Source organism: Ictalurus furcatus, chromosome 24 (genome assembly GCF_023375685.1).
Source record: "Ictalurus furcatus strain D&B chromosome 24, Billie_1.0, whole genome shotgun sequence".
Classification (NCBI taxonomy): Eukaryota; Metazoa; Chordata; class Actinopteri; order Siluriformes; family Ictaluridae; genus Ictalurus; species Ictalurus furcatus.
The window spans coordinates 3,120,602-3,131,825 of NC_071278.1; the positions used below are offsets into that span (position 1 = coordinate 3,120,602).

The following is an 11,224-nucleotide window of genomic DNA, read 5'->3' on the forward strand; positions in this document are numbered from 1 at the left end:
CATATTTATTTATTTCACTTACATTTCCTTGTGTTGGAAGAGCACATGGAGCTTTCTGTTCCTGTACATTTCCTTTACACAGTAAGAACAAACGAATATCACACAAACTCTTTAATGAGGTTATTGATAATACGGTCTGTATTTCATAATATTTCATTGAAATACATTTTGGCAAGTCTATATTCTTTAAAACAATGGTTTCAAAAGGAGAAAAGCTTTTCAGAACACTTTTTAAAAGACTTTCTTTTTAACGATTCCTTAGAACATCCTTTCTTGTTTAAGAATGATTAAATATCCGAGCGCTTCGTTTGCATTTCTGACGTGGACTGTTGTTGCATTCCTCATTCCGTGACTGAAATGCCTCTTATTTCACAACTAATGGCTTTTTGAAGATAAGAGTGTGTCGGGATCCTCTCAGACGGATAATAAATTCGTATTAGGAGCTGCTCATTGACATCGACTTGGACCAAAAGTCTGAAACAATTGTCCACCAACACACGGGGCTGGCAACGGAGAATGTCATATTCAGCATATCTACACACACAGCACTAATTCAGCATACGTGTACTTAAGGAGTACTTAAAGTGCTATATAATCAATTAAAAACTATAACTGCAAGCAGCGATTACTGGGTCCAGGCACCAAGGCTGCAGCAGTGTCTGTTTCACACATCAGTATTGCATCCAAGTGGATGTTATTATGTACAGTGGAATTATGCCACACTTCCTGTTTGTACAGCACAACACAACATGCTTATTGATTGCCTTTAAACACTGTTATGCAATGGAGCAATTCGCTAAGATCATGCTGATTTGGTATGAATTTGGAATGAATCTGATGAACCGTGTTGGAAGGCGAATTAAAAATGTCGGTACCGGTCAAAATGCATACCAAAACCAAAATGGCCGACATCCTGATAGGTGGGATTGATGATGGATGTGAGTGTGAAATTTGTCTGCTTAAGAAAACCCATATGCCTACCAAATTTGGCGCGTTTAGTCGAAACTGGATGTCCGGAGTTAAGTAAAATGTCACACGGGATGCTAAAAAGCCCGTGTCCAAGCCTTTGCCAAGACCTGAGGGCTAGCACTTCTGGTGCATGTGAGTGCATGTGAGTTTTTCAAGCATGCCAAGCACTTAATTAAGCAAAAATCTCTGAATAATAATAATAATACCTGATGCAATAGGGCCCTTCACACCCATAGTGCTTGGGCCCAACGAATTATAAAATGAGTATTGTTCCCATCATACAGACTTCTAACTTCTATAATGGCAATGAACACGGGTGAACAATAAAACTACTCTACCATGGATTCGTTTTTCTAGAAACGCGTTCACAATATGTGCAGACAAACAAATCCGGTCCTCAGAAACCCTAGACAGTCCACATTTTGGCTCCTACCTCACCTACACTACATATTCTGTGTTTTGGGGCCAGATATACAGCAAACTGGGTCTTCAAGAACTTTAAAGGAAACAGGTACGACAGCATGAATATCATGGCCCACTGTAAAACACTAAAAGCCCTGCTCATCTTTACACATCGCTACACTGCCCCCTGTTGGTAAATCTATGAACTTTAACCCTGGACAAACGAAGATAGCATCCAAAACCCACTCGTCGTCACAACTGCAGAATAGAAAAGATCTGGATCTGAATAAACGGCAGAGAGAGATCATGGCTTCTATATAATGCGATATGGCTTTTACACGTCATTCAGTAAACAAGCAAAGAGATGCGATCAAAATAAGTACCGCAAAAACCTTCGCACTCTTCACGAACACAGCGGAGGAGTGTGACTCCAGATATAATCATCACTAGGGTGGTGTGATACGTCCTGATGTGAAGCGGAGATACAGTTACCACGGTGAAGTTGATTATTTTCTTACAACACTACATCCTGAAGTGAAAAAAAGAGAAAAGCTTGTCATGTTACGTGAGAAACTGTAAACTTCTCTGTCGTGTAAACTTCCCCAGATCAGAAGACTCAAATTTACAGCTTACCTCGGACTCCTTCCAAAAAAATACCTCTTTAAGTAACACCTCCTTACCGTATCAACAATTCCACACGTTCGTGACTACGTTTATGTCGAGAGTCCGCAATGCAAGTCCTTGTGCAAGTTACTATGGAAACAATAACATTACAACTAGTGCGTTATCATAAAGCGGTCATTTGGAGCTGCGCTCCTGTCAGAGCTGCCGTTGTAGAAATTTAATCAGTACCTTTTGTTCGATCAATCAGAATTGAGCATGCAACAGTAATAAAACTCTCAGAGATGTGACCCGAAGCCGGATCTCATCCATGGTTCAAACGAGACCTTGAAAAATGTCCTGTATTCAGGGTAATCAGCTGAAAGAGCAAGGTTTGTCTAGTGAGAAAAACGTTTCATTTTGGAGAGTACTTGTGTCAGACAGGAAGAGATGAAAGCCGGCTGTTTCTCTGTAATAATTCCGCGGTGAAGTGGGTGACAATATCGTCCACCACGATCCACTTCATGGCACAGACATCTGGAACTGGCCAGAGCAGGAGAGGGAAATGAGTCACAGTAGGTCTGATGATTGGACTGTAATCATCTGCTCAGAAGATTATTTATCATGTGTTCGAAACATTAGCGTGCTTAAAAGAAAAAACGGTGAAATTCTCGCTCAGAACTCCGCACACTCTCATTAAAACATTAAAGCCATAAAACATAACTGCCAAGAGAGTCATAAAAGGACAACATAACATTGTTAAGAACGTGTATAGCCTGAGTGAATAAATAAATCTGGTAGATTTGGTTTGAATGCTGCTGTACAGCATGTCTGAGGGCAAGGTTATGAAATCTGTTGGCAGGCTGAGAGGAGTCCTTAAGGTGCACCTATTATGGTTTTGAAACGTGCCTAATTTTGTTTTAAAAGGTGTCATGGACATGGACTGTTGGCTCGACCCTGCACAAGTAGGAGGAGCTGGATTAGATCCAACTCCACCCACTGGACTGTTGGCTCGACCCTGCACAAGTAGGAGGAGCTGGATTAGATCCGACTCCACCCACTGGACTGTTGGCTCGACGCCGCACAAGTAGGAGGAGCTGGATTAGATCCGACTCCACCCACTGGACCGTTGGCTTGACTCTGCACAAGTAGGAGGAGCTGGACTAATGTGCTGTAATGTATATGTGACAAACAAAGGCGCATTCTTCTTCTTCACACCACTCTGCTGTGTGTTTCTACTTACGACCACGAATGTTGCTGTAGCACTTGTTTCCACAAAAATCGAACATAATCAGCTTTGGACAGTTTAAACGCAGCAAACAAGACAATACAGATGCTGTAAAATTGAACCTTTTTTCAAACACGGGTTGTTTTTTGGGGTTTTTTTTTTTTTAACCCTGCAAGGTGATTTATACCAGTCCGCCCTGGTCATGTGATGTCCAAGATGGCGGAACACATTTCAATTTCTATCTTTGGTCTTTTAATTTCATGTTGGACATGAAAAAATTATACTTACATAAAAGCACGTATTGCAGTTCTGGCATTTTCACATTTCAGCACTTTCAAAAAATGACCCATGCTGCTGTGCACCAGGCCTCGGAGTGGGAAGGAAATCATCTGTGGTGTCCCCGAAAACGTTTAAATGGTGACTCCAGGTCAGCCGTGTCACCGGGACATTTCGGATACAGTAAACATGCTTAGGTTCTGCCTACATGCACATATCTGACAGGAGGAAACACTGAATTAATCTGAATTTGCGTACTCTTGGATGCTGATCCTGAGGCTCCGCCCACGTGTACACATTTGTAAAAACATAATTTTACCCTTTAGTTTTCTTTTTTTTAATGTAAATTAAAAAAAAAAAAATCCTCGTTCAGATCCACACACAGCATTTACTTTTTTTTTTTTTTTTATGTAAAAACGATCTGAAAACCCTCGCCTAAGCTCACGTGATAAGTAAGTGGCAATAAAGTCATAAACTGTTACGGCGAACACCTCAGGAATAACGTCAAGATCTGCGTATTGAGCAGAAGAGAAGGCAAAAACTGGGGATAGACTCAAACAATTACAGCGCGAGGGGAATAAAAGGGATTCGTACTGTACGCGTGGACCGACGATGAGCTGGAACTACACACGCGTCTCATCCAGAATCTTCTTCTCTAGTGAGTAAAAGTGAAATTAAATCGCAAACCTGTATTAAATAAGAAATTACAGACCACAACGTAACAACCTTCCAGGGGGTTTTCGAATCTTGGTTGGCCTTCGTGAACTGAATCTGGTTCTCGTACCATCTTCATACCATGACAACATTTTCCACATTACTATACGACATATTTATTTAAACCGTGGACAATGGCGCACGTCTCTACATGTCCAGGACACATGTCCTCGCTGCAATGAGACAGACACAGACAGACATTACTCCGATACCGTCTGTATCTCTGCAGACGGACAGACGGGTGCGATGGCCGGGTGGTGAGAGAATGCAAGCCTGCGGCCTGCTAGAGTTCAGTCTGAGAGTTCACACACCCAGTTACATCACGTTTCACCTGCGTCCAAAACTCTTTTCAGCTTTGTTGTAAAAAACAAACAAAAAAAAAATTAAAAGAGAGAGAGAGAAATGAAGAGGGTGGACGGCATGGTGCTGCGGTGATCTACTCCAGAACCACAGTGCCCCCTGCTGCTTCTAGAGCCGCCTTCAGTTTCTCTGCGTCCTCTTTGGAAACGTTCGCACGGATCTCCTGCGGCAGCGACTCCACCAGCTTCTTAGCCTTCAGAGACGAGAAAATAAAAAATAAACTATAGGTTGATTTTGTTTTCCTGAACGCAAGTGTCAAGTAAAATCCTTCTACATGTCAATACTTATTCTGTAAAGCATACTAGAACAGAATAAATCCAATCCGAGAGGAGTTAATGGTGTAACAAATCCCATCTGAATCAAAGGCTAGTTTAAGGTTGAGATCAACTAGTAATCACACTGAACAAAACTGGGACAAAAACAACAACCTACTAACAGGGGAGCGTTCCCATTCACACTCGCGTAGGATTTCTAGCTGAGACATGTCAGTCTTACCTGTACGAGGTTTATCCCCTGAATGCAGTTCTTCACTTCCTTAATCAGTTTGACTTTATCCTCCGCCTTCAGCTCGGTCAGTTTCACTGTGAAATGGGTTTTCTCCTTCTTCACCGGGGCCACGTCTTCCTCCGCCACCTGGAAATAAAACACCACGTCAAGCGAGCGAACGCATTCTTTTTTTTTTTAAATCCCACCAGACACGGAGTATGCGGTGGGAGGAAATCTCCAGCAGCTTTAACATATGAAACAATACAGGAGCTCAGTACAAGCAATTACATCAGCGCAAACACTGACCACGTTTACACGGACAGCAGTAATCTGATTATTGACCTTATTCTGAATAAGACGTATAATATTCTGATTAAGGTGTTTACGAGTCGCTTTTAGAATACTCCTTTCATGTTCCTGTTTTACGTGTTATAGAACATAGATGGATTAACAGCACACGTCATTACGTCACTGCGCCACGCCGTCCGACGTTCCCTCCAGAATTTCACGTATCGACGTACGGTTGGTCTTCGATATGGAACCGTATACCGTTTTAGTGTTTCATTTTTAATTTTTACAAACGCTTCAAGCGCGGTTAATTATTAGTCGTGCTGTACGTGCTAATAGACGACTGCTTGAAGCCGTGGGCTGCGTCCCAAACCGCGTACTGACCTACTATATAGTAGCTGAGATACGTGTACTATATAGCAGGTAAGTACGCGGTTTGGGACGCAGCCGTGCTCTCTTGTTTGCCGTCAAACGGTCGAGCGCTGCCGTGCGTGTACGTGTCCTGTCGCACAATGCGGTGAAAACTCCAACACGACGTTAATAGTGTGATTAAGGTGTGTACATGTCTGTAACGCACCTCGATAATGCGACTAAAACAGGAATACTCCACACGCCTTCATTTGATTTGTGTTTACTTCGAGTATGACTTTAATCGGATTAAGATCATCAGTAATCTCTGTTTACATGCTAGTTTCTTAATCAGCGGATCATCTTAATCGGGTTAATATTGGATTATTGTTGTCCATGTAAACATATGAATACAAAACAAACAAGTGATATTTACTCTCGACATTTATAAATAAATAAGCAGTCTGGTGCATGCGAAAATACTTCGACTTTGAATGAGAGAACGTTAAAACCTGGCTTCTATGCAACATGTAAGGAATCAAACACTTGGGTGTTGCGCTGTTATAGGAAAGCAATCAACAACAGAGTGGTGCGATGAAGCGGGGTTAGCGTCTCCACCCCAAGGTTGAATATTATTATAACGCCAAAGCGTTTTATTCTCGTTACGCCGTGGCGATTTCCAACGGTTTCACTTTTTTATATTAACAAACGTCATACTTTTCCTTACACTTATGTTATGTTTTGCAGCGTCCATGAACACAAGTCAGTTCCCGTTAACATTTACGTCACGCCGGATATAAACGCTCGCTCACGTCCCGGTCAACACCTCTGTCCTGAAGACGGTTGGAAAACATTTACGGTTTTACCTCTGACTGTTACAAAGCGCTGACACTGGAGACTCCTTCCATAAATGTTAAATAAACATCTAACAGAAAAGTTTTGTTGTTAGTTTTTTTTTTTTTTTTACATCCTTTTTATATAAAGCACACACCATACAAGTCAAAGTGAATGAGCTGTTACTATAGAAACGATAACGTATTAGAATGAGCTCAGTATCAGAGCCGCTGTTATAGAAAATTAAATCGACACCTCCCGACCAATCAGAATCCAGAATTCAAAAGTGCTGAAAATATAGATCAGACATTTCTACAATGCATGAAACGAAACGCGTCAGAACATACAGGTTCGCTTATAAACCTATATAAAGACACTTTACAGATTAAACTATAATTTAAAAAAAAATAAAAAATTCTAAAATAATATTAAAAACTTTAAACATGTGCTTCCTTAAAGCTAGTTTAGGCAACTGAACATGTGTTTAATGATCTTAAATGCTAAATTCTGATTGATTTATTTTGCACCTGAATACATCAAATACATCAGTTCAAATCGGCAGACATTTCACATGATTATATATATTTTCTCTCTGTTTACTCCAAATCTTTACCGGAGCTGCTGTGGCGGTCGGCGTGCTGGCCATCGCGCCCATCGGCATCATCCCTACATCCTGAATGTTCAGCGTTGTCTGGGGAGCAAATAAATAAATGAATAAATACAGCAATTTCAGAAGTGTATCAATGGAACACGAGGAGTCATTGCGTGAAGTACGCCGTCAGTGCTCTGTGCTTCCACTTCCTGGTTTGTTCGTACCTTGAGCAGCTCGTTGAGGTCGGACACCTCTAACAGGGTGAGACTGGCGATGTCGTTGACCAGCTGCTGGATTTTGGGAGAGTACTGCTTGGGCGCGCCATCCAACGGCGGCGTCGCTATGGCGTCCGAGAGACGGGCGGGGCTACAGTGGAGCGCTCGCAGTGCAGACAGAGCCGGAGCAGACAGGTGATGCCTGCAGAGAGCCGTGACAACGTTAACAAACACACACATCACACAGGAGAGTACAAACGTCTGTCGAATTCTCTGTTCTGATTGGTTGATGAAATTTCTATAAACGGCAGATTCGGACGGGTTTATATTAACGCGTTCGTTTCTTATGCAGGAACCTGGACGCCGGGCGCGTCACGTAAAAGCGTGTGATCGTTGACGTGGTGAAGGTTTCCGTACGGGGATGTTTATTGAACATTCAGGGAAGGAGTCTCCAGTGTCAGAGCTTTGTAACAGTCAGTCATTTTTCTTCAGCGGGAAAGTCTTCAGGACGGAGGAGGTTTACCGTTCAAGGTTTCTCAATAACTCGACAAGCGGCGTTTTCCGACATATTAACCTCGAGAAAGAGAAAAAGAAGAGAGGCAACTGAGAGACTGTTTATAGCTGCTTTAAGGTAAGTGATAACTTGTTTCGTAGATAGGGGATTTTCCCGATGGCGATAACTAAGTCGGGCGGGACCTACCTGCCGATAACCGATTAATCAACCGATGAACTTTATTACAAAAATAAACCGAACTGACTGCACCATGAAAATGTATGGTACAATTTAAAAATTAAATAAATATATGAATATAACAAATAAAAACAGAGACCAAAATTTATTTAAAAAAAAAAAAACTTCAAACACCACAACTAAATTTGCCACTGAGTTTTTACTTCGCCTCTAGAGGCCGCTCTCGTACTATATAACGACAGCGGACTCTTCTCCGCCGCTCCGGCAACGGTCGCAACCGGGAAAAACCTATAAATAGTTCCAGAAATCTGTTATCGGTGCCGATTAATCAGTCAACCTCTAAAGCAGAGATACTGTTACCACCCTGAATTTGATTACGTATCCAAAACAGCACGTCCCAGCATGGTTTATTCCTCTTGCACCACAACCAGAGCCATATCTCCTTGCAGCTCTCACCTGGTTTCCTACTAAACAGGGTTGAGCCTGGTCAGTACCTGGATGGGAGACCTCCTGGGGGGAACTAAGGTTGCTGCTGAAAGTGGTATTAGTGAGGCCAGCAGGGGGCACTCACCACGTAGTCTGTGTGGGTCCTGGTATAGTGACAGACACACTATACTGTAAAATCAGTAAGGTCATTCGGATGACTCCCTCTGGTCATTAAAAATCCCAGGACACTCCTCGTAGAAGAGTAGGGGTATAACCTCAGTGTCCCCCATTCTTTAATCCCCATCCCTGAATTGGCTACATCACTCTCTTCTCTCCACTAATAGATGGTGTGTGGTGGGCCTTCTAACACACTATGGCTGCAGTCACATCATCCAGGTGGATGTTACACCCTGGTGGTGGTTGAGGAGATTTTTTCACCTCCCCATACTATGTAAAACACACACCCATACACACACACACACACACACATACACGTATGTGTGTGTGTGTGTGTGTGTGTATATATATATATATATATATATATATATATATATATATATATATACACACACACACACATACACACACACACACATATATATATAAAACAATTTGGGGGTAAAAAAAACAACATCTATCTTATCCACTTATAGTTCCATTTAATGTTAGGGAACGTCCATGAAACACATTCCTGTTCTCACTTATGTTACAGCAGCACTAATCGGTCATTCCCTCACCAAGCCTCACTCCCCCCCAAAAGTTAATAAGACACACCAAAAAAAACACAAAAAACAGCTTGTCATGGTGCGAAGAATCCTGAAGACTTTACCTCTGACTGTTATGAAGCACTGACGCTGGAGACTCCTTCCATAAATGTCAAATAAACGTTTCCTTACAGAAAAGAAAACTCCACATCAACGGCCGTTCATTCATTCACTCACTCACCTGTATGAGCTGTTACTCTATAAACGCTAAAGTATTAGAACAAAAGCATTCATACATCACAGATCTGGAGATGCTGATGTGGAAAATTAATCAACACCTCCTGACCAATCAGAATCCAGGATTCAGCAGGCTGTGTTAGAAGCAGAGATGACTACACAAATTTGTTTAATATTAAAATAGTATATGATTAAGATATAAATGGAGGTCTGGGTTGGAGTTATGAAACGTGTGAAACATTAATTTAATATGTTTATTAAAAAAAAAAAAAAAAAAAAAGATTTAAAAGGACACTCGCGTTAAACCGGGCTGATATTTGACCTTGCACAGAATCCATCCCATTCCTCTCGAAGCTAACGATGCTAACGAGCTAACCTGTTAGCTAGGAGTCAGATTTTAAACAAAATAATTAGATATAAATATAACATTGTCTCAGAGTAAAGAAAGAGTAAAAGTTTATAAAACGTTAGAATACACACACACGCGCGCGCGCACGTTTAAGCACTGTAAGCACCGATGCTGCAGATTTGCGTGCTAGCTAGCATGCTAGCTCACGCCTGCTGACTAGCACACTAGTTTATAAATAATCCAAGTAAATAATCTTTAAACATCTCGAACGGGTTTATCTGGAGTGTCTGGACAATTCAAACATGTTAACTAATATGAACAAAGCGTAACAATTTCGCATATAACCCTTGAAGCGTCTCGTAAAAAGAGTCCCCATAATCGAGGGCCGAATTCCAAAACCGTCGCCGGACAGAAGCCGAGTGCACTAGATAGGGCGCGCGAGCTGCTCATAACACGTCCGCTGGAGTGCACCTATATGAGGAGGAGCACGCGATTTGGATTACAGCCCCGTACCGGGTCTGTTCCAAGCGATTCCTGCCTTGATTTATTTTTATTTTTTTACTCACCGGTGTGTTTTTGCGGCTATCCGCAGCGAGTTCCGGATGCAGTGCAAAGTGCAGTACATCTTTATTTCCTGTCGTTTCTTTCAGAACAACTAGACCAATCCCAGCTGCTAATAACACAGCACAAATTTGCCAGTCTCGCTGTCACACTCACAAGCACATGGCGTCCTCCACTCTCGTAACCTGACCTACCCACAGTGCACCGCGTCGACGTCTAGCTGGTCGCCTGGTTGCCAGACAATCCTATAAATCCCTCTCCTCTAACGGGAGAGATCCTTTAACGGGACACTTCCGGTCAAAAGTTTGTGGACACTCGACTGAAATGTTCCTCATGAACTTAAAAAGCTTTTGATCTGAAGGTGTGTGATTAAATGTGCAGCTGAACTGTAGAACGCTGTGGTGTAAAAGTGGTTAGCAAATGTGCCGCCATTTTTTTTTTTACATGAACATTCTTAAGGGGGATTATTTTGCTCTTGGCAACTTTTGTTAAAGCAGTACAATTTAATTTGAAGAGCACAAGCTCAGTTATACAGCACGTCTGTCACTAGCAGGTGCATTTGCCATGCAGGTCACTCCGTGTACAGTTAGTGACTGTAGGGTGTGGAAAATTATTATGTAGGTGGTGCACAGCAGTGACACTGATGTATTGTACAGTGTATAGTGTGCGGTGATGGTACGGGTGCTGGCCACTTTATTAGGTATGGGTTACTGAACAGAAGGTCATGCTGCCACTGTTGGGCCCTTGAGCAAGGCCCTTAACCCTCTCTGCTCCAGATGCGGCGTATCATGGCTGACCCAGAGCTTTGACCCCGACTTCCTAACAAACTGGGATATGCAAAGAAAAGAATTTCACCGTGCTGTAAAGTATATGTGACCATTAAAGCCGCCTTCTTCTATATTGTTTGTGCCCTGTAACTGTAAGTGTACTGTTAGAGCAAGTAG

At 42.2% G+C, this 11,224-nt stretch overlaps 1 protein-coding gene across 1 annotated transcript; it reads right to left on the reverse strand.

The window, feature by feature from the left end:
• Positions 1-3,372: 3,372 nt before the first annotated feature.
• Positions 3,373-10,515, reverse strand: mrpl12 (mitochondrial ribosomal protein L12). The gene is made up of 5 exons (XM_053612797.1): positions 10,286-10,515; positions 7,322-7,514; positions 7,119-7,196; positions 5,045-5,182; positions 3,373-4,742 (listed from the first exon to the last, which is right to left on the reverse strand). Exons 1-5 carry the CDS (start codon positions 10,342-10,344, stop codon positions 4,626-4,628), a joined length of 585 nt encoding a protein of 194 aa, XP_053468772.1. The 5' UTR covers positions 10,345-10,515; the 3' UTR covers positions 3,373-4,625.
• Between the last annotated feature and the right edge of the window lie 709 nt (positions 10,516-11,224).

Coding starts and splice junctions, on each gene's coding strand:
- mrpl12 (XM_053612797.1), bottom strand. CDS start 10,344: ATGTACTGCACTTTGCACTGCATCCGGAACTCGCTGCGGATAGCCGCA. Junction 7,197..7,321: donor ACCTCAACGAGCTGCTCAAG/GTACGAACAAAC, acceptor TTTGCTCCCCAG/ACAACGCTGAACATTCAGGA. Junction 5,183..7,118: donor CGACCGCCACAGCAGCTCCG/GTAAAGATTTGG, acceptor TTTTATTTCCAG/GTGGCGGAGGAAGACGTGGC.